Source organism: Lutra lutra, chromosome 1, assembly GCF_902655055.1.
Source record: "Lutra lutra chromosome 1, mLutLut1.2, whole genome shotgun sequence".
NCBI lineage: Eukaryota > Metazoa > Chordata > Mammalia > Carnivora > Mustelidae > Lutra > Lutra lutra.
In genome coordinates, this window is record NC_062278.1 from 25,757,995 (window position 1) to 25,782,566 (window position 24,572).

General features: G+C 38.4%; 1 protein-coding gene and 1 long non-coding RNA gene across 4 annotated transcripts in view; one reads left to right on the plus strand and one right to left on the minus strand.

Annotated features, from left to right (window-relative positions):
* Positions 1 to 983: 983 nt before the first annotated feature.
* On the minus strand, positions 984 to 23,792 carry LOC125095380 (uncharacterized). 2 transcript variants are annotated; one of them, XR_007125861.1, is made up of 4 exons: positions 23,574 to 23,792; positions 5,713 to 5,911; positions 3,172 to 3,221; positions 984 to 1,436 (listed from the first exon to the last, which is right to left on the minus strand). It is a non-coding gene; the product is annotated as an uncharacterized LOC125095380 (long non-coding RNA). The 2 variants fall into 2 exon arrangements; XR_007125862.1 differs by lacking the exon at positions 3,172 to 3,221.
* Positions 21,747 to 24,572, plus strand: part of TMPRSS15 (transmembrane serine protease 15) — a 118,035-nt gene continuing 115,209 nt past the window's right edge. The window contains exon 1 of one of the 2 annotated variants that reach the window (XM_047721687.1): positions 21,747 to 22,051. In XM_047721687.1, coding sequence (XP_047577643.1) covers positions 21,907 to 22,051 — 145 coding nt within the window. In that variant the 5' untranslated portion in view covers positions 21,747 to 21,906. The remainder of the gene's footprint in view (positions 22,052 to 24,572) is intronic. The other variant, XM_047721679.1, reaches the window with a different exon arrangement.

A 24,572-nucleotide genomic window follows, 5' to 3' on the forward strand; every position in this document is an offset into this window, starting at 1 on the left:
GGTCCTGGGATCGAGCCCCGTGTCGGGCTCTCTGGTCAGCAGAGAGCCTGCTTCCTCCTCTCTCTCTGCCTGCCTCTCTGCCTACTTGTGATTTCTTTCTGTCCAATAAATAAATAAAATCTTTAAAAAAAAAAAGAACTTTCATTTTTTAAAAACTTTAAGAAACCTCTGCACCAAACGTGGATTTGAACTCATAGCCCGGCGATCAGGAGTCACATGGTCTACTTACTGAGTCAGCCAGGTGCCCTGGGGAAGAACTTTTAAAATAGTTGCTTTAGAGGTAGAAAATTTAGTGGGATACCTGGGTGACTCAGTTGGTTAAGTGGTTGCCTTCAACTCAGGTCACGATCCCAAGGTCCTAGGATTGAGTCCTGCATCGGGCTCCTTGCTGAGCAATGAGTCTGCTTCTCCCTCCGTTTGCCGCTTCTCCTGCTTGTTGTCTTTCTCTCTCTGGTAATAAAATAAATAAAATCTTAAAAAAAAAAGAAAGAAAGAAAGAAAGAAGGAAGGAAGGAAGGAAGGAAGGAAGGAAAGAAAGAAAGAAAGAAAGAAAGAAAGAAAGAAAGAAAGAAAGAAAGAAAGAAAGAAAGAAAGAAAGAAAGAAAGAAAGAAAAGAAAACTTAGTGGCTTTCCATCTGAGAACTTGTGAAGGAATTCTCTTTCCACTAAAACATCTAGTCAAACTACTGACACTAGGCTGAAACTATTTCTACTTTAACTAAAGCACACTCGAACCTCTCCTTTTTGCTTTCCTTTTTTTTTTTTTTTAAGATTTTATTTATTTATCTGACAGACAGAGATCACAAGCAGACAGAGAGGCAGGCAGAGAGAGAGAGGGAAGCAGGCTCCCTGCTGAGCAGAGAGCCCGATGTGGGACTCGATCCCAGGACCCTGAGATCATGACCTGAGCCGAAGGCAGCGGCTTAACCCACTGAGCCACCCAGGCGCCCCCCTTCTTGCTTTCCTATATGATGATACTTCACTGAATTTTTCAAGAGGGAAGAGGACGACGATGAAGATGAGGATGATAACCGAACATGACTAAGTGATCATAATGTCCTGGCATTACGCCAAACACCTCAAGCTCTAATCTGTCAATATCAAGGAAGACTTCCTTTTATAAAGAATCAGTATCTTTGTTTCATAAAGATATGTATCAGTGAGGGTCCTATCAGGGAAGGGCAACCACAACCAGTGAGCGTTATAGAATAAGGAATATATATTAGGGATTAGGCCCTCCACAATTATGAGAGAACCCATAGAAGGAAAGATCAAGAATGATCAGGAAAGATGGGGTTGGAAAATCAGAGAAAGGTCACTAACAAGGAATCTCAGACAAGAGCAGGTGAATTCTGTAGAGCGTTGTTGCCTCTGCATTTGGGAATGGCCAGGCTGTAGATCAGCTGGGCAGGGATTGTTGTGAATAAAATCCGAACCTAAAATGAGAGAAAGAAAACCAAATAAAAACATGTGAGGGCAAACCCGAATGCAGGAGGATACACTGAAATCCACACCTGTCATTAACTCCTTTCTTATTGTTTCTAAACCTTCATGTGGTCTTGCGGGACCTGCCTTGGGTGACCCACAGAGGAAGAAGGGGCTCTTCCCCCTTGGCACTGCATATAAGCCCGGCCCATAGTTTAAAGAACCTGAAAGAGCTCTAGGCTCGCTGTGGCCCCATACCAGTGACATGAGCCTGCACATCAGCAAATCAGGAGAGCTGCAGTGAGGCCTGGAGGCCTGGCACCAACCTCCTAGCTTGCTCGCTGATATTTCGCATCTATCTTCCAACTCTCACAAATTTGGGGCATGCAGGTGGCTCAGTCAGTTAAGCACCTGACTCCTGATTTGGGCTCAGGTCATGATCTTAGAGTTGTGAGACTGAGCTACAACTGGGGCTCCATGCTGGGCATGGAGCTTGCTTAAGATTCTCTCTCTCCCTCTCCCTCTGCCCTTGCCCCCTCCCTCTCTTATACCACACATGCAAGCTCTCTCTCTCTCTCTCTCTTACTCTCTCTCTAAAAAAAAAACCAAAAACAAAAACAAAACAAAACAAAACTCACAAATTTTTCTTGTGGCCTGCCTAGCCTGGACCTATACAGAAAAAAAGAATTTGGAAAATAAAGTTTAGCTAAACTGACACATATGAAACCATTGAATTTATGGTTTAGATCCAGACTACTTGAATCTGTATCCTGAAACTGGTGCTTATTAGCTCTGAGACCTTAGGCTAGTTACTTTAATGTTCTGTGCCTCAGTTTCCACATCTCTAAAATGGAAACAATATTAATACTTAACCCGGAGGATTATTGTGAAAGTTAAATAAGTAGATACATGTAAAGTTCCTAGAATTACACATAACATAGTAAATGCCCTTATATGTAAATAATTATCTTAATATGTTTTGCCTCGTGTTACCCTATTTTCCAAATAATCTTATGAAGTAATGTCTTGGGAATCTGCTCCCAAACTACATGCTGCCTCTCTGAGTTGATCTTTTTTTTTTTTTTAACTTATTTATTTGACAGACAAGATCACAAGTAGGCAGAGAGGCAGACAGAGAGAGAGGAGGAAGCAGGCTCCCTGCCGAGCAGAGAGCCCGATGTGGGGCTCGATCCCAGGACCCCGGGATCCTGACCTGAGCCGAAGGCAGAGGCTTTAACCCACTGAGCCACCCAGGCGCCCCCTGAGTTGATCTTTTAAAAATCAAACACATGTATGATAAAACATCAAGATGTCAAGAGTATCACCTTCCCTTTATTATCTATTAAGGATAATACATTGCTTTCAGCCCTCTGCCTGAAGGCCAAAACACCAATAGTCTGAGAAGTCTTTTGCCCAAAGCTGGCATTGTAATTTTCGGTGGACATAATTGAAGGGATGTGTCAACAATAATTTCCTGAGGGCAATGAAGGTTAAAGTTAAAGCCTGTGATGAAATCTACTTACAGTCTCCACAGGACTTAATCCATTATCTTCCCTGGCAAAATGTTATGTCAGAAAAATCCTGTTCAGACCTTAAGCAAAGGAGCAATCCATTCTATAACTAGATTAAGGAGAAGTGCGTTCGATAGACTACAAGTAGAGTCCTTAAACAAAGGTATGAAAATTGCATATGTTGTCTATTTTTCTCTAATGAAATTGTGGAGTTATCTACAAAAAACCCACTGACCTTTGGCATGCCTAAATTAAGAGCACTGGGTATGATTGTATCAGTGAATCCTAAGAAAGACAAAAGGTGGTTATCTGACCAGGGATGAGAAAATCTTATCTCAAAGAAGAACTTTTTTGAGGATTTCCCTTAACGGTTAGGTAATTATTATCCCCCTGATACTGATGAGGAAACTGATGTTCAGAGAAATGATGTAAGAAGTATCCACAGTTTCACCATTACTAACAAGAGGCCAAGATCTGAACCAAAGAAGTAAGACTCAAAGCCAGTGTTTTCAACCTCTATGTAAACTGTTTTCCCTTTACCATCAGGATGGAGCACTGAAAACAGTGACCACGGTCTTGAAACATCAAATTCCAGATTCCTCTGTGCAAAGACCGAGTGCCCATTTAAAATGTTTAATATATTGCATGTTTTTATACCATGGCAGGTCACATTAATCCTATATTAGTGCTGTTTCAACACTAATATTTATTAGTATTAATGTTACTATTAATATCTTCAATATTAGCATTTATTAGTATGTAGTGTTTCTCCATATTAGCAGTATAGTCTGTAGCCAGGTAGTGGCCCTGCATCAGATTTTTTTTTTTTAAAGATTTTATTTATTTATTTGACAGACAGAGATCACAAGTAGGCAGAGAGGCAGGCAGAGAGAGAGAGAGGAGGAAGCAGGCTCCCTGCTGAGCAGAGAGCCTGATTTCAATTTTTATTCCGGGCTGGATCTCAGGATCCTGGGATCATGACCTGAGCAGAAGACAAAGGCTTTAACCCACTGAACCACCCAGGTGCCCCCTGCATCAGATATTTAAAGTAACAGTCACAAAAAAAGAATTTCTGAGTTTCTTCCCAAGCCTACTCTTTGATAATTCTGTTCTTTTATAACTTTAATGTGCACATAAGTCTCTGGGTATCTTCTTAAGATGAAGACTCTTGGTCAATAATTCTGGGAGTGATTCAGTGTTTCTAACAAGCTTCCAGATGATGTTTAGAGACTAAACTCTTAGTGCTGAAGATAGAAGCTCTCCAAATTCTTCCCATATACTTCTTGGGTGTGAGAGGGAGAAAGTACATGCACCCGGAAATGCTTTGGTTATATTGCCAGGACTCACTGCTGTGATGTCTCTAATGGGACTAAGTGTTATCTACATGGCGAAGCCTGCTGGCAGTATTCTCCTCGATGCCCAAGCCTGGCCATGCTGTTTGTACTTAGGAAGTCAAAGATCAAAAGCTCATTTCATATCTAGCAAGATCAAACGTGCTTGTTTTACGTTAGAAGTCTTGATATAGTAGGATATCATTAAGAATAACAATTATCACTAAATCAAATTGCAAATTGTTTTAGGTAATATATAGGTTTTTACCATGTGCAAAGTACTTACTTCTAGTGGTTAATTTGACCCCCACCAAAACCAGTAATTTTTTACTATATCTTCCAAATGTTGAAGATTTTTTTTTTTAAGATTTTATTTATTTGACAGACAGAGATCACAAGTAGACAGAGAGGCAGGCAGAGAGAGAGGGGGAAGCAGGCTCCCTGCTGAGCAGAGAGCTTGATGCGGGACTTGATCCCAGGACCCTGAGACCATGACCTGAGCCGAAGACAGCGGCTTAACCCACTGAGCCACCCAGGCGCCCCAAAGATCTTTTTTTTAACCACACAGAAATAGCAAATTCAATTGAATTTCTATCCAAACGCAAAGTATTTCCCAGTGACCTAAGAAGGGAAATAAGGAAAAGAAAGAGATCCCAGTAAAGCTGGGTAGTGTTGTTAAGGACTGAATATTTACCTCCCTCCAAAATTCTTGTATTGAAATCCTAACTCGCAGTGTGATGGTATTTGGAAGTCGGGCCTTCGGGGGATGATTAGTCATTGATTTGGTAAAGCCCTCAGGAATGGGATTAGTGCTCTTAAAAAAGAGACTCCAGAGGGGTGCCTGGGTTCTGCAGCCCATTAAGCATGACTCTTGTTTTCCGCTCAGGTTGTGATCTCGGGGTCATAAAATCGAGCCCTATAGAGCCTGCTTGAGATTCTCCCTCCCGCTCATGCATCCTCTCTCTCTCTCTTAAACAAATAAATAAATCTTAAAAAAAAAAAATCAAAGAGACTGCAGAGACCTCTTCTTACTCTTCAGGCAAGTGAAGATACAATGAGAAAGTGGCTGTCTGCAACCTGAAAGAGCCCTAACCATTACCTAATCGTGCTGACACCCTGATCTCAGACTTCAGACTCCAGAACTGTGAGAAATAAATTTCTGTTGTTTATAAACCACCCACTCTCTGGGATTCTGTTGAAGTTGCCTGAAATTAGACAAATAATGACTTTAGAAATGCTCTTTAGTGTTAGTCTAATCATAACTCAGCAATGTAAAGCTGGCTCACATTGTCTTGTCCAAACCATTCGTTGTATGCATGCAGAAGCTAACACTTGAAGAATTCAGTAAGTTATTTAAGGTAAAGATGGCAAAAGCAAGAAGAGAACATTGGATTTTTGACTTCTGGTGTTCAGAAAAGAGCATCCCTTCATTTGCATTTACATACCTTCAATAGTTACGGTATAAGTCAGGATAGGCTACTTTATGCTGCGTTAGAAAATGACTCTCAGGCCTCAGGGGCACACAACAATAAACATCTATTTCATGCCCATGTGGCATACCCACTGTTGCTCAGCTGTGATTCTGCTTCACCTTATCTTCATTTTGTGATCCCGGTTGACAGAACAACCCTATCTGGGAGATTGCTGTTCCCATTGTAAAGGGAAGAAAAATAAATTACTTTTACTCACATGTCATTAATCATGAAAATCATGCAATATGTCAGAATATATTATTCACCTACAGGGAGGAGCACGTTAAGGGTCAGGGACAACCTTGATGTCAATGGAGCAGAGAAGGTAGGTATAAATACTATTTTTAAATGATACAATCCTCTCCAAGTACAAATGGCAGAACTCTGGTGCTTTTGCATCGATCTAGCACTTATAGCATATGCTCTAAACAGCCCATATTCAGTCCATCTTCCATCCCTGGTGGTTCCAACTGCAACAGGGTTTTCTAGCAGAGGTTGGTCAAGGTTATTTTGAAGTATTTAAATGAGAACACCCCCCCCCCATGACCTAAGAAAACAACTATAAGTAGCAGCTATACCATTTTATAGTTGATAGATTATGGAGCAAAATGATACATAAATCACATCAAAAAGATGAATGGGCAGGAGAGCAGGGATGACAGATGATTGGAGAGGCACCATGTTCTCTGTGTCAACAAGACGTATGTAGGAACCCCCAAGTACTAGAAGATTGACTCAGATTAAGTTATAGCCCTGACAGCTGATGGACACAGGTGGATAATTCCACTCTTGCAAAGATGTGACCACTGTCACCTCTACGTATGTGACAATAAAATCATTAGGATTTTATAGCACTGGCTGAAGAATGATATTCTCATTTTAGGTCCCTACAGCTACAGCAGATTAAAATGATAAGAGACGCAGAAAAGGCCACAGGACACTTTCAGAATAAGGTCCTTGCTTCCTTATGTGTAATCCATAGAAGCAGGGGATCCCTTAGATCCTCTGTTTTGGATATGGACTGCCAGCTAGTATCAAGTTAAATTAATGGATAAAATGAAACCAGATGGGAAGGTATGTTTGGGAGAGATGGAGAGTTCTATCATGTTGATTGGTCATGAGCTGGAGAACAAATAAGTAACACATTTAGTTACCTTCCAGCGCTGAAGAAGGAGACCAAGATGCAAAGTGGCTGTTTTACCAAAATTACTAGGTAAGCTCACCTTCTCTCAATTACTCTGCTAAAGACAAGCAGGTTCCTGAAATTTTTCTAACAAACTCCACGTGAAATTAATATAGCATTTTTGGCAGTTATATTCCGTGTGTGTGTGTGTGTGTAAATATATGTGTATTTGTTTTTGTATGAATGTGTATGTAATTGTGAAAATGCATATGTATGTGCATATGTATTTGTGTAGGCATGTGTGTATATGCCTATGTGTGTTCTTGTGCATGTGAATGTGTGTACATGTGTGTGTTTGTATGCACATAGGCTGAAGTTCTGACACATAGAGCTGCTTATGATAACAGCACTGTCCTAATTATTTCCCTAATTTGGATCACTTCACATTGAGCAAGAATTGTTTCTGACAATATATCTGGATCATTTCACTGAAGAGTTCATTTTATTTTCTGGATAAGAAACATCTAAAGGATACAGATGTCTGAAGGGTTTAAGCTCTATTTTTATTGCAAGGTTATTGAGTTTGAATGTAATCGAATTATGAACATACCAAACCTTGGTCAGCATAGATACTAGCTTATGTAGAAATAATCTTAAAATGTTTCAAAAAATAGCTTTTTTTATAATGTCCTTCTATTGAAAGGAAACACATTAGCTACTTTAATTGCATGCTTTAATTTCACATTTAAATTATATAACTATGTTTTGGGATCTCTCTATAATATCTCTGTTTATTCTTTATCTCCAGAGATCTCAGTTTGGCTTTCATTGAACCTGCTGTTTTTCTTTGGCAGAACATTTTTATATAAGGAGGACAAGAGCAGGATTACACAAAATGCTGGAATGGTTTACTGTTGCCTTCTTACCTTCACAAAGCGGAGACTCTTGGGTTGAATTTTTAACAACATATTTTTGGTGAAAAGGGGTAAAAAATTTAAACCAAAGTATCAAATAAATGGTGGTTAGGTTTACATGTCCAAAATCTTGAAATTGTTTTTTTTAAGTGTTTCTGTAAAATTTGGCTGAAATGTTACAATTGACATGACTTCTTTTTTATTACAGTTTGCTCTAAGTTAAAATTGCTACCTCACACATAAACATTTATTTTATAATTAATTAATTTTATAATTAATTAAAATGTAAACTGATATGGTCATTTTGCCATTATCTTCATAGAGAGTTGACTGACAACCTTCTTTCAAATCAACCTGGTATGAGTGGGTTTTGTCTTCAGAATGAATTTCTTTAAACCTCATTAAAACAACATAATGTTAAGCTGTCATCATCAAGACAGCATGGTACTGGCACAAAAACAGACACATAGATCAATGGAACAGAATAGAGAGCCCAGAAATGGACCCTCAACTCTATGGTCAACTCATCTTCGACAAAGCAGGAAAGAATGTCCAATGGAACAAAGACAGCCTCTTCAATAAATGGTGTTGGGAAAATTGGACAGCCACATGCAGAAAAATGAAATTGGATCATTTCCTTACACCACACACGAAAATAGACTCAAAATGGATGAAGGATCTCAATGTGAGAAAGGAATCCATCAAAATCCTCGAGGAGAACACAGGCAGCAACCTCTTCGACGTCAGCCGCAGCAACATCTTCCTAGGAACATCACCAAAGGCAAGGGAAGCAAGGGCAAAAATGAACTTTTGGGATTTTATCAAGATCAAAAGCTTTTGCACAGCAAAGGAAACAGTTAAAAAAACCAAAAGACAACTGACAGAATGGGAGAAGATATTTGCAAATGACATATCAGATAAAGGGCTAGTGTCCAAAATCTATAAAGAACTTAGCAAATTCAACACCCAAAGAACAAATAATCCAATCAAGAAATGGGCAGAGGACATGAACAGACATTTCTGCAAAGAAGACATCCAGATGGCCAACAGACACATGAAAAAGTGCTCCATATCACTCGGCATCAGGGAAATACAAATCAAAACCACAATGAACTATCACCTCACACCAGTCAGAATGGCTAAAATTAACAAGTCAGGAAATGACAGATGCTGGCGAGGATGCGGAGAAAGGGGAACCCTCCTACACTGTTGGTGGGAATGCAAGCTGGTGCAACCACTCTGGAAAACAGCATGGAGGTTCCTCAAAATGTTGAAAATAGAACTACCCTATGACCCTGCAATTGCACTGCTGGGTATTTACCCTAAAGATACAAACATAGTGATCCGAAGGGGCACATGCACCCGAATGTTTATAGCAGCAATGTCTACAATAGCCAAACTATGGAAAGAACCTAGATGTCCATCTACAGACGAATGGATAAAGAAGATGTGGTATATATACACAATGGAATACTATGCAGCCATCAAAAGAAATGAAATCTTGCCATTTGCGACGACGTGGATGGAACTAGAGGGTATCATGCTTAGCGAAATAAGTCAATCGGAGAAAGACAACTATCATATGATCTCCCTGATATGAGGGAGAGGAGATGCAACATGGGGGATCGAGGGGGTAGGAGAAGCATAAATGAAACAAGATGGGATTGAGAGGGAGACAAACCATAAGTGACTCTTAATCTCACAAAACAAACTGAGGGTTGATGGGGGGAGGGGGTTGGGAGAGGGGGTGGGGTTATGGATATCGGGGAGGGTATGTGCTATGGTGAGTGTTGTGAAGTGTGTAAACCTGGCGATTCGCAGACCTGTACCCCTGGGGATAAAAATATAGGTTTATAAAGCTGTAAAAAAAAAAAAAAAAAAAAGAAAGAAAGGATGAATCCCCAAGTTTTGTAGCAACATGGACGAGACTGGAAGAGATTATGCTGAGTGAAATAAGTCAAGCAGAGAGAGTCAATTATCATATGGTTTCACTTATTTGTGGAGCATAACAAATAGCATGGAGGACAAGGGGAGATGGAGAGGAGAAGGGAGTTGAGGGAAATTGGAAGGGGAGGTGAACCATGAGAGACTATGGACTCTGAAAAACGATCTGAGAATTTTGAAGGGGTGGGGGGTGGGAGGTTGGGGGCACCAGGTGGTGGGTATTGTAGAGGGCACGGATTGCATGGAGCACTGGGTGTGGTGCAAAAATAATGAATACAGTTATGCTGAAAAAAAAATAAAAAAAAAATGAAAATAAAAATATTTCGTTACCAAAAAAAAAAAAAAAAAAAAACAACATAATGTTTACAGAAAATGTGTTCACAATAGTTAAGTTGTGCATTAACAGAGTATGTGTTAGAAGGTGGGCTCAGGAACAGTACAGTATGCCCTAAACTGAGAAGGCACTTCAAGACCAAAGCAGGTGACTCCATACAGGTAACAAATTTTTTTTATTGAGGGTAATTTAGTGCGAAGAGGGATCAGGCAGGTGATGATCCCAGCAGCTGCCTAATTATTCACCGCAAAGTTTGGACCTCAGTCCACAGATTTCTTATTGAGTGGGGGAGGAGGAACACAGGCAGAAGGGCATCTTAGTGAGATCAAGGGATTCACATGCACCTTGAAGGGTTTGCATGCACTTAATTGACAGCTAACCGTTAATTAGATCTTATGGCACAAACTGTGTCAGGAAGGGGAAAGACTGTTATCTCTAACAGATTCCTGAGAGGCCAAAGCAAGCCTCCCCCTCTCCCAGCCTTGGCAGGCATTTCTGAGTATATGTATATGTTAATCTCCAAGGGGCTCAGAACACATAGCCCCAAGAGAGGTCATCAAGCCAATGTTGAATAAGATGGAGAACGAAGTTGGAGTCAGTACTGTCAGCACTTCTACAACATGAAAGGTATATATTCTTTTTTTTTTTTAAAGATTTTATTTATTTATTTGTCAGAGAGAGAGAGAGAGAGTGAGCACAGGCAGACAGAGTGGCAGGCAGAAGCAGAGGGAGAAGCAGGCTCCCCACAGAACAAGGAGCCCGATGTGGGACTCGATCCCAGGACGCTGGGATCATGACCTGAGCCGAAGGCAGCAGCTTAACCAACTGAGCCACCCAGGCGTCCCGAAAGGTATATATTCTTGAATGAATAAACTTATCATGTTCAGTAGCAAGAGATAAAGAAAGTCAAAAGCTCCAGATATTTTAAAGCCAAAAGCAATAGAAAGACATGTTTTCAATGCTTTAGAATATGCTACAAGTAGTTTCTGACTTTAGCAAAGGATTTCACATTTTGGCTAAATATTAGAACTTAGTGGACCAAACAGTATTATCTCTACTTTGTCAATGATACAGACAAATCACAGAGAGCCAGTGTCCTTAAGATACTATTGCAAACCAGGGAAGTGGCACACTGGCCTCTCAAAACGAATGTTTTTTTATTACCTGTAAATACACACATTTCCAGTGTCCAAAAGTTATTTAGGATGACTAAATTCTAACCTAGAATATTCTGAAAAATTAAAGGTTAAAAAGGACTGTAAATACTTTAAAGTTATAAGAATTATGAGAATTTTAAAAGAAACTAACAAAATTGACATTTAACATTGACATCTTAACATTCTAGTGACAATCTATTAAGTTCAAAACTAATACATTCCTACACTAGAATGCTTACTCACGGAAAAGAAAAACATCAGTACACTATCATAATGAAAGGATTTCTACTTTCAAATTAATAAATACTTTCTTTTTTTATTCTTATTAACATATAATGTATTATTTGCCCCAGTGGTACAGGTCTGTGAATCATCAGGCTTACACAATTCACAGCACTCACCATAGCACATACCCTCCCCAATGTCCATAACCCAGCCACCCTATCCCTCCCCCCACACCCCACAGCAACCCTCAGTTTGTTTCATTAGATTAAGAATCTCTTAGGTTTATCTCCTTCCATATCCCATTTGTTTCATTTTTTCCCTCCCCACCCCCAAATTATTTCTAATTTTTTTTAAAAGTGCATCATGGATTCTGTTGGAATTCCTCATCAAAACCCATAGTTAGCGTTTACTATAAAAACAAGGTAAGAAAATAGTAAGTTGGTTAAATACAACAGATGTTTGTTTTCCTCTGACATAAGAGCCCAGATATGAAGAGTCAGGACTGACTGGTGGCTTGGTTGCACCATTCACAAAAAAGAGAAACCAGTCTATGTGACTGGAGCAGAAGGTGGTTTTCTTTCCAAATTGTGAAGCCTGAGCCCAGCTGGCAGCACACAGAGGTCAAAAGCGAAGCGCAGGGGTGCCTGGGTGGCTCAGTGGGTTAAGTGTCTGCCTTCAGTTCAGGTCATGATCTCAGGGTCCTGGGATGGAGCCCAACATCGGGCTCTTTGCGGGGGGGCGGGGGTGGTGCTGCTTCCCCCCTCTCCCTCTGCCTGCCTCTCAGCTTACTTGTGATCTCTCTCTCTCTCTGTCAAATAAATTAAAAAAAAAAAAAAAAATCTTTAAAAAAAAAAAAAAAAAAAAGCAAAGCGCAGAGATCCGCTTTCCTGGTTCTGTTCCCGCATCGCTCGCTTATGATGTGAGATGACAGACGGCACAACCGTACTCAACAATGGGGTCCAAACGGGCAGAGGGGACACCCTACAGCAGACAATCAATCACTGAAGATGACGCTGAACTCAAGAGCCCTTACCCACTCTCTACTATTCTTTGATGAGAAAGGTGAGGGTATGGGAGGGGCAGTAAATCACCTTTTTCGTCCTTCAAATAAGGAAAGCCTATAGGATGGGGCAGATGGTCAATCAAGCACAGGATGAGAATGTAGGCTAGTTTTATATCTCTGTGCCTAAGGAAAAAAACAGCAATGATAAGGAAAGAGCTTCCAAGGCTTACCCCCATTTTATAGCCTTCAGGAGGGAAAAATAAAATTCCAGCAAGACTCCTCAGGGAGAGGATGCAGATGTCACACATATCGCTTTCTCCCATAGCCCATCCTCCTGATTGTAATCACATGAGTTGAAAGAAGAGTGAAAACCAGGGGCTGTTGCTGGTGGCCCAAGATAAAACTCGGTGAGTTTCATCACTAGGGAAGGGGAAAATGAAAACAGGGAAGGATCGTGTTTATATAAAACTCCTCTTAGTTTTACACAATCTCTCCAAGGATCTAATGTAAAAAAATTTAACTTACCATATACTTGGCCTGTGTAATTCCTTATGTCTAACCAACCTCAACTTCACCAAACTCATGCCTCTGTCATTGACTTTATCATCCTTAACTAATAACTTAACAATAAAGCTGTATTTCTGGTTACTGTGAGCTCTTTTATTTTTACTGTTAATAGTCCTAACTCTTAGCAGCAGCGGCAAGAAACATTCATCAAACACATAATTGTAGATACAGTGCATTACTTTAGCAAAAGCTCCCTATATACCTGGTTATTTTCATCTAGAAAATGACAGTCTTAATAATAAAGGAGAAGCAAATAATATTCATATGAAGAAGCTATGCATCTACTTAGTAAAAAAATATTACCCAAAGGATTTATTTGGGTGATAGCTAAAAAGGCAGAGTCATAAAAATGAAATGCAAATTTTTACTTGAGAACTTTGAAGCCTAGATCAGGCCAGGAAACTTCAGTTTCCTGTACTCAGTGATGTCCTAATTGGATTTATCTTTATCCTTTCATTTAGGAAGGAAAGGGAGATGAGCTTCTGGAACTATTTTAACAACAAGACAGTGAAAACTGAGCCAGTTGATGTGGAAAACTTACTCTGTGAAAAAAGTAAAGCCTGATACAACACTTTGGTGATGACAGGGCAATTAGATTAAAAACCACTGAGAAAATTTGAGGCTGACTCTCTTTCAATATCAAAAAGTCTTTTGACCTCCAGGCACTAAAATGATTAAAGTTAAAAAGTAACACGGCGAGATTAATCCTGCTTCAGTTGCCACTGTAGCTGGCACAACAATGTAAAATCATGGGGCTGTGAACTGGTTAGGATCCTGGATGTATAGGGGGTTTCTTTGAAAATGACCTAAACTAGCAGCTGATAGGCAAGAGCCTGCTGATATTTTTTCAAAGCTCCCTACTAACAGACTAAGATGCTATAAAAAGTGAGGTAACCCCTACTAGGAAAAACCAATCTCTCACAGCCTAGTTCATTTTTCTTTCCTGAAATACAGGTCTATTTTTGAATACTGCCATCAATAGAGTTCTCTCTTTTGGAACAGTTAAGTGCTATGCAGTTCAGCCTGTTCTGGTATAATACCTTTTATTCAAAAGTTTCATAATCCACTTTACAGACAAAAGTAGATTAGGGAGATAGGCTTGGTAAGAGGGACTTTCCTATGACAAGGGAAGAAGCTCCCCTCCGGTGGAGCAGGAACAAAGACTGAAGAGCTGTGAAGCAGAATTTGCATCAGCAAAAAGGAAGTAAATAAGGTCTCCCTGTAGTCGGCTGAGAGAAGGATAAAAAGAAGCTGCAATGAAAATGGAAGGTCAATGGGAGATAAGAAAGAAAAGAGCTTAGGAAAATGTTTTAAAGGACGTTATCTCACAGAGCTGATTTTTAGGTGAATCTCAGAAAGAAATCTGGGAAAGAAAGGCTTTTTTAATGTGAAGACACATAAATCGTACCGGTTGGAAGGGATCATAAAAAAATCATAAAGTCATGAAATTTTAGAAATGAAAGTGATTTTAAGATCAGCAATTTCATGCTCCAGATTAGAAAACTGAAACTCGGCAAGAAGTTTAGTAAATGCCCACGGTTGCATGGTAGGGGCCAAGATCCATACGTAAAGGTGGGTCTACCGTCTACCTGTCTAGTGCTTTTTCCACTTCACATCACCACCTTTGAATGGCAAACACATTTTTTCCAATTCAATGAGTAGAGTTTTGCAATTTTAGACGGACTGTTCTAGTGTGTGACGTTAAGAGTTTTCCTACCCTCCAGCCGAAAGTAGTAGAGGATTCCGACTCCTAATTAACTCCTGTTAATTGATGCGAGAGATTCCTATTAATTAAACAGATGTATAGTCTGTTTATGTTTGGTTTTAATGTATCCTTCCATAAAACAGTATTCAGCTGAAAATACTATACGTATATGCAGTTATATCAGATTCTTCAGAGCCAGGAAGCTGTGATATGACATGTAAATGAATGTTTTAGGGACACCTGGGTGGCTCAGTTGGTTAAGCAGCTGCCTTTGGCTCAGGTCATGATTCCAGGGTCCTGGGATCGAGCCCCACATCAGGCTCCCTGCTCACTAGAGAGTCTGCGTCTCCCTCTCTCTCTGCCTGCCACTTTGCTTACTTGTGCTCTCTCTCTTTCTCTCTGTCAAATAAATAAGATCTTTAAAAAAAATAAATACATAAAAATAAATGAATGTTTTACGTATAGTGTTAGCTGACATAAAATCGATGTAGTCTTTAAACCAGAAATTACACCGATGTGGGAATCACTATGTTGTAAACCTGAAACTGGTAACATATTGTGTGTCAATTCTGTGCCAATTTAAAAAAAATTACATGAGATGGATTTTTGCATCAAGTCTGAATTAATACTGAAGCTTGAAATGTAAAAGTACATAGCATAAACTTTGTCCTATCACAAGAATATTAAGATGCTCAACATGGCTTTTTTTTTTTTTTTACTATCATTCACCTACAAAGCCTCTCCTCCCCATCAGTATTGATAAAAAAAGGAAAAGAAAAAGAAAACTCAAAAAGTTTCTAATTTTTATTAATACCTTGCAGTTTGTAGAAAAGCAGGTGAATCTGGTGAGTAGACAACTTGAGAGAAAGGAAGAGAAAATATCTCAAGAGTAGCAACTCTTTTTTTTTTTTTTTAAAGATTTTATTTATTTGTCAGAGAGAGAGGGAGAGAGAGCAAGCACAGGCAGACAGAATGGCAGGCAGAGGCAGAGGGAGAAGCAGGCTCCTGCTGAGCAAGGAGCCCGATGCGGGACTCGATCCCAGGACGCTGGAATCATGACCTGCCGAAGGCAGCTGCTTAACCAACTGACCCACCCAGGCGTCCCCCAAGAGTAGCAACTCTTAATGGCCAGTGATTGTCCGTGGATCTCAGTGGAGATGAAACCATAAGCACTTGTAATTTCTCAAAGCTACTCACCTCCTTGCAGAGAATAGTGTGCAGCACAGAGGCAACCCCCACACATTCACACACAAAATAAACCCCACATGACTACATAGGGACCTCGGTACAGAGTACTCAAAAAAATTTCAGGGAGAGAAAGGAATTTAGCTTGTATATAGCTGCTCTCCTCCCTCACCAACTTCCCCTGACCCCTTAGTTTTCAAAACAAGAGAAGGCATATAGTATGCATATCTCAGACTCTAGCTCATGTGAATATAAGCAGAATTTGCCCACTCTATGGGGAAACTATGGGAAAGAGCCTAAGCAGGGCTGTCTAAGTGAAGCGTGAACCTGATAAAAGGAAATCGCATAACAGCCGTGTGAATATAACTCAGAAAGAGGAAAGGGAGAAAGAGAGATGACAGTATTAAAATAGTGCCAAAAAACTAAACCTGGAAGCAAGTTCAACCAAAGGGAAGTTTCCTATAGCATGATTTATTCTAGAATAAGTTAATAAGAAAATGAGGTCATGACAATAAGAACTCAATAATATGATAATAAAACACATCATTAGATTAAGAGAGAAAAAGATTATAATTAAGAAAACCAATAGCAATCTGAAATCAACAGCATTACACAAAAAAATTAGTAGCAGCAGAGAACAGAAAACACAGAGTTGAACATGGCATATAATTAAAACGTATAAGGCAGTTATAGACACTATAGCAATTAGGACAAAAGTATAGATATAAAGGAATGACAAGAGAATTCAATACAAAGAAAATTGGACTCCGACCCCAGTAAGACATCTGGTAAATTGAAGTTAAAAAAAAAAAAATCAAAACTTCAATAAAGGAAAGTTAATTTTTAGGTGAAAGGGAAACTGGAAAAGTTTCGCCACATTCCAAGAAAACTCCATTCAGATTAATCATTGCCCATTTATTCTCTATTGAACATCAAATACGAGAAAAAATAATTCTCTAAGTATTCAGGCAGATATAAAACACATCACATACAGAAGTAAGATCCAGGGTTAGCTTTAGACATTTCCACCATTACGTCCTGTGTCAGAAAAACAGTATCGGAAAAATATCTTCAGAATTCCAAGACAAAAATAAACTTGTCATTTGCCCACACATACAATCCCTAGAAAAGGATACTTTCTTTTTCAAGTATGAAAGAGGAAGGTTTCTCACATGCAAACGAACTCAGGGAACATAGACTCCATCAGCCAGCCTTTCTAAAAGTAATCTGAAGACAAAAACAAGCAAACAGCTGGTTGATGATGATACACATGCAAGGATGAATGATGAATGACGAATGGAACAGTCATAAAAGAGGACTAGTTCAGTCTCAGGGCAGAGAAGAGCAGATGAATAGCAACCAGCTTCTTAGGGAAAGACAAGATGGCACCGAATTTTTATACAGAGACTAATTTTTCTTCAAGGGGCAAAACAATAGAAAGCAATATCCAGTAGGCAAATCTCTGGGATTATAGTACCTAAGGATCCTCATTGAAAAGATATCGAATAATATTTAAAGGCCTACCCCCCATCCTTTTTTTTTTCTTTTTTAAAGATTTTATTTATTGATTTATTTGAAAGAGAGTGTTAGAGAGATGAGCACAAGCTGCAGAGGGAGAGGGAGAAGCAGGCTCCCCGCTCTAGATTAAAGCCACATCAGCATTTATAGAAGCAGGGAGCAAAATGCAAGGCTCCATCGTAGGACTCAGATCATGACCTGGGCCGAAGACAGATGTTTAGCCAACTGAGCTCCCCAGGTGCCCCCATCCTTTTTTTTTAACCCAAGGTATTTACCAAATATTCCTCAGACTTTGTACAAAGAAAGATCACTCTCTTATTACAATGCCTAAAATATGAAAAGGCTTACCAACTAGATATTAGAATAATATGTTAATATTATATGGGAAGTCAAGGAAAAGAAATATACCAGTCTTGGAGATAAGCAAATGTGAATTTCTTAATGCTCTGTCACCTTTGAACCATGAATCACTTAAGCGAGCTAAGTGTTAATTGACTTATTATACTGGGGATGTGGGCGTATTTTCAGAAAGGGAAAAAAAAAATCTGCAGAAACTCCAAAAGTATTCTTGCTGAACAATATAGATTTTTTTGTTTTATATTATTTTTTAGTTTAACCTTATTCAAGAAATGTGTTTGATAACAATCCAGTTATGGGAAATTATTTAACAGTGAAAGCTGCTGGAATTTATCACATTGTGCTGAGTAGTGAAAGAAATTTTCTATAAATGCTGATAGCTTTAATCTAGAGCCCTCTGCAATTACTACTACTGACCCTTGGACAGTCAGAGTATAAAATCACATACTTGTTGGGGATTCTGAGTGGCACCGCTGGTTAAGCACTTAACTCTTGGTGATCTCAAGATTCTTGAACCGAACCCCAAGTGGAGCACCACGCTCAGCATGGAGTCTGCTTGAGATTTTCTTTCTCCCTCTTACTCTGCCCCCTCCCCTTCCAGCTCTCTCTCTCAAATAAATAAATATTTTTTAAAAATCACCTAGTTATTGAGCAAATACATAGATTATGATAGACACCATGAAACTTAACCTCTGCTTCTTTTGCTTCTATAACATTAACAAGAACTTCATTTTCTTAGCTGTGCTATTTTTATCCTTTCATTCATTTCAGGCAAAGATATTTATAACCCTCGGGGCACCTGGGTGGCTCAGTGGGTTAAAGCCTCTGCCATCGGCTCAGGTCATGATCCCAGGATCCTGGGATCGAGCCCCGCATGGGGCTCTCTGCTCATCGAGGAGCCTGTTTCCTCCTCTCTCTCTGCCTGTTTCTCTGCCTACTTGTGATCTCTGTCAAATAAATAAATAAAATCTTAAAAAAAAAGATATTTATAACCCTCTCATAAGAGCCCCCAAAACTTTAGCATTGGCTCTACCTATTCCATCTCTCACTATCTTCAAGTCTCTTCCTCCTTCATTCTTCACCAAACCAGAAACTATTTTTCCCATCACTGAAATGGCCATAGTTATTTCCCCACTGAAAGCTTCATTATGACTATTAATGATGCTTACCTACCCAGAACTACATATTCTCTTATTCACCATCCCAAACGTATTATACCTACACTCCTTCTAGATCATCTTAGCTTTTATGGTTAAATATTTTAAACATATGTTTAAAATAAATGTTTTACTCTCCTGTAGATATTCAAAGACTTCTATCAAGATGGGGGGGGGGAGCTTTTCTGTAATTTCTACATTTCTGAAGTAGGAAATTCTATGCATAAAGTTCCAAAAATTTAATAAGCATTTAATAAAGAAGAAAATATCACAAGAACTTCAATCACATGCTTTCCTTTTCTATATATGTAAAATGGCAAAATGCAGAATAGGATTAACTCATATGTCCTAATCATCTAGCTCTGTCATTAATGGTTCACTAATTTATTTCAAAATTTTAAGAAAACTAGCACAATACAAATACAGTTGAAGCCCCCTGGGTTGGTACACCATTCCAGCACTATCTTCCCCCCTTCCTGCTTAAAAGTTACTTTTCCTTAGTTGGAATAACTTGGAGAATTTTCCTCACTGTCTCACACAATCCCCAGCAATATTATGTTCCTGAGCCCATGGGGGTAAATGGCTTGGTTATACATAAAAGCCTTTATTGGCTTTATTCCCCCCCCCCTTTTACTTCCCAACTCCTCTCATGGACTTTCCTTAGGTGCCCCAAATAAATTTAAGAAACCCAAAATCTTTCCCTCAATTCTGTTCTGTTGTAGCCAAAATAAAACAACCATAGTTGAAAGAAAGAAAGAAATATAAAAGAAAAAAGAAAACCTCTTCTAGTATGTGTCTTGATTCTTACTTTGTTTTTGATAACCTTTGCTTCAAAATAAAGGGTGTTGTTGGGGTGCCTGGGTGGCTCAGTCAGTTAAGCATCAGGTCATGATCTCAGGGTCCTGGGATTGAGCCCCAGGTCAGGCTCCTTGCTCAGTGGGGAGTCTGGCTTGTCCTTCTGTCCCTCCCCCCTACTCATTCTCTCTCAAATAACTCTGTGATGAGCTTTATTATCTGGTAGAGCAAGTTCTATTTTCTTTTACTAATTTTTTTAAAATTTTAAGACATGTGATTTGTTGTTTTTCACATTGACCTGTTTGTCTTATTTTAGTCTATCCTTCACAAATTATTGTCTCTTTTAAAGAAAGCTATTTGCTCACTCATTTTAAGTATGATTACTGAAAGCATATAATTTGAGGAGAATGTATAATATGAATGCTGATTTCATTTCTGAACCAAAGTATATAATTTTTGGTTTTCAATCTTATACTTAATGTATTTTTACTCTGTGCTTAGAGTAGAATGTGTGAACTCATTGTGCTCACTTCTCCTTCCCTTCTATAATAAAGTCCAAAGAAATATAACAAAGTTCTACTTCATTTTCTGAAAAGCAATTTCATCTGCATCAGCTGTAATGCAGAAAACAACAATTTTACTTCCAATTTCTTGGCTCCGCCAATTCACGGGTCACTCTTCAGTCTCCAACTTTAGTGAAGAGTCTGGCGTATTATTAGAATCATCTCCTAGAATATAAGTAAAATGAACCTGTCCCTACACCATCACTAGTATCTCTCACTCCATGCAGATTTTAAAGGGTGGAACAATATAAATGGCATTAATTCAGTTAAATAAAAAATATAAGTGTATTCCATGAAATGCACTTAATTTTTATATCCTAGCTTTTATCAGCAAGGATTTCAGAGTACAACATACAATTCTCTTCTTTCAAGAAGAAAGAAAAGTAGAAATGATTAATGTGTATTGCAGCCTATTATAAATGCCACAATTTCAGTGTATTAAAGCCCTCTGATCAAGGCCTTCCTTTCTCTGGCCAATTTCACTTACCCAGACAAGAGGCAAACTGGTTTATTTCAGAATAGGTTTGGTTTTACCTATTAATTTTCAATTCTAGAGTCATTGCTTACTCAAAACATGGAAGTTCCCATCCCATGATAAACTGTTCTTTAATTATTAGAAAACAGTCTTGATTTTCCCATAAAGTGTAGGTTTACCATTGACCTGTTCTCTAACCTGTTCTCTTATTACAATTAGCGTGTTTAAAAAGATAAAGTTCAGGACAAGTGAGCAATGTCTTCCCCACCAAGAATACTTTCTTAAAATAGAAACAATTTTTTTTTTTCCCTCTCTCAGCAGCTACTCCCATTCACTGGTCACCATACAAGGCCATAAAGAGTAGACATGTGATGCCTTGTTAAAGTAGACTTTCCTTTAAGTTAAATCAATACTACCTTACATTGCATGACTTCACATGGGTGATATAATGAAGATTACAAAATCTGTAATTATTTCAGTAGGAGATACATATATGTGTATACAAATAAACATATATCCACACACACGCACACAGAGAGGAAGAGGGATGGAGGAAGGGAAGGAGGAGGAGGGCAGGGGAGAGGGAGAGCCAGATCTATTAATATATATGTTGGGCTTAATACATACCTGTACATAAAGGTTATTTTTAGAATGTCTACACCTACCTAGAACAGGAGAAATGCCTTAATAATGACCTGAGTCAGAGGGTAGAAGGTTGATCTGTTAGAGTCTCTTCAAATATCAAGTACATCTGCCTAATGACTAATTTGTTTGCCATGAATTTCACATTTTTCTTACCAGTTCTTGAAATGATAGTGTCATTTTTGTTTACAACATGAATTTAATTTCATTCACCTCAACAAATGGTTCAGGTGATTAACATTTATAACTCCGGATATCTTTATCTTTACTCATTAATATCTTCTTAAAGATTAACCACCCTTTTTAAACTATTTAACATATAGAGACATAATGTTGCTAAAGAGACCTACAAACAACTCATTTATGTTGATTAGTAACACTAAGGTAGACTCATGTGGTCACTTTATAAATCCTAGACAACTTGAGAGCTTTCGAGCTCTGGTTGGCTGAAGGCTCTATATTCTTTTCCAGGTCTTAGATTAGCATACTTCCAAAAACCAAAAATGGTGTCAAAAAGAAATAAACCTTCAAGGCACCTTTCTCTCAGCACCTATGAAGTCCTGTTTGCAGCTCTCTTTGTCTTATTGGTGGTCGTCTCTGCTGGATTATTTGCAGTGTCCTGGCTGGCAATCAAGGAATCAGAAAGAGGTAAGTCCCTTGGCTTGGTTGCTGAAGCAGTTCCCAGATGAATGTGCCCATTTTAATCTCAGTTCTCCCGCCAATATGTTTTATTCATTGCTATACTTTCATGACAGGATATCTTTGTTCCATTCAGATACTTTCGGTAGTTCACTTCATAGAATATTAGAAAATTAGCTCATGTATAATTTGAAATTTAATTCAGAATTCAAGCATGAGACTAAGCTTTTAAAATGAAAAGTGTTAAGTTTTTGACTTGAACATATAACAAAGTAGATTTCACAGCCCCTGGATTCCTTCTGATATGATTTAAATCATAAATATATTAAAATATTGTTGACTGGTCAAGTCAATAAATAGGTAAGGTTAAAGAAAATACATTGCTTATTTCTAGAGAACAATACTTTCATGTTCTTATTAGTCCAACGATTTGGATTGCAACAATATAAGGGAGCCTGGATGTAATTGTAGACTTAGAAAGATCTCAAGATGCCTGAATAGCAATTTGTAATGAATAGAAATAGGGAAAAGTGATTCTTATTTAGAGTTAAATTATCTATACTAGGAGATTTTCAATCATCTTCAAATGTATTCTTTTCTTACAACAAACTTATGAGTTAGTTGTTATAGTTACCCTCATTTTATTTATTTATCTACTTGTTTGTTTGTTTTTAAAGATGTATTTATTTCAGAGAGAAAGAAAGAAGGATAAAGAGAGCACAAGTGGGAAGGGCAAAGGAAGAGGGAGAGAGAGAATCCCAAACAGACTTGCTTCCTGATGAGCCCTGAGCCCTACTTGGGGCTCAATCTCATGACCATGAGATCATGACATGAGCCAAAACCAAGAGTTGGACGCCTAACCAACTGTACCACTCAGGTGCCCCATAGTTACCATCGCCTTAGAGGTGAAGAATCAGAGGCTAATTTAAGTAACTTCTTAAATGTGCATTGGTACTTAATAGTTTTATAAAATAATTCCAATACAATCTCATTTAAATGCTATAGCTATCTACAAGGGATGTATTTTAGGAGAAAGAAGATTTGGGGTATTTTATGCAGAGGTTCACTTAGACTTTTAGAACAGCGGCTGCTTTACTTAAATGCTGTAAATAACCAGAAGGATATGTAATCATTTTAAAGTCCATTGGAATCTTTGATGCTCAATGAAGCTACAAAAGCTATTTTATAAGTAAAATTAAAATAAATATTTATAAATGTTAACATGATTTAATAATGAACAACTAAATACAAAAAGAATTGAGTTAAATCTGTAATAGAGCTCCGGAAGACATAAGACATGCTACCTTCCATACACTGTGTTACTTTTTATTGATAATCATTTTAGACTTACAAAAAAGTTGCGAAAATTGTAGAGTTCTTACATAACCTTTTCCCAGCTTCCCCTAATGTCAGTATCTTATATATCCATAGTACAGTTGGCACAACCAAGAAATTAACATTGTTACAGTATTATTAACAGGATCACACATTTTAATCACGTTTTACCAGTTTTCCTACTAATGCTCTTTACCTGTTTGGGATCCAAAGCAGATTCCTATGCAGGATTTAGTTATCCTATTTCCTCAGCCTCCTCCAATGCAGGACAGTTCTTCAGTCTTTCCTTGTCTTTCACATTTAAACATGCAAATCTAAATGTAATTTTGAGTATTTAAAAAATAAAATGACATAAATTATAGTAGTTAATCAATTATGCAATGATAGCTGTTTAGACTGAATGCCAGTTTATTACTTAAAATATTATTTCTAATGTTCCTTCTGGACTCAGAAGTTTGACATCAATATATGACAGATCCTGGGTTCTAAATCGTGTCAATCCTATATCCAGATTCCAAACCTGTCACTTACTAATTTTATCACCTTGGGAAATTTTCATAGCGAATCTTAGTTCCAATTTCCCCACCTGGGAAAAGAAAAAAATAACATTTTCTTATATTACAATGTGAGAATTATGTATCACTATTAATACATTTGCAAAGGATTTCATCATTGTGCCTCAGTTGAAGAGTCTCATTTTAAATTTAAATATATATCAAAAAAGATATTTTTTTTTCTTTAAATTTTTTTTTTTATAAACATATATTTTTATCCCCAGGGGTACAGGTCTGCGAATCACCAGGTTTACACACTTCACAGCACTCAACATAGCACATACACTCCCCAATATCCATAACCCCACCCCCCCAAACCCCCTCCCCCCATCAACCCTCAGTTTGTTTTGTGAGATTAAGAGTCACTTATGGTTTGTCTCCCTCCCAATCCCATCTTGTTTCATTTATTCTTCTCCTACCCCCTTAACCCCCCATGTTGCATCTCCTCTCCCTCATATCAGGGAGATCATATGATAGTTGTCTTTCTCCGATTGACTTATTTCGCTAAGCATGATACCCTCTAGTTCCATCCACGTCGTCGCAAATGGCAAGATTTCATTTCTTTTGATGGCTGCATAGTATTCCATTGTGTATATATACCACATCTTCTTTATCCATTCGTCTGTAGATGGACATCTAGG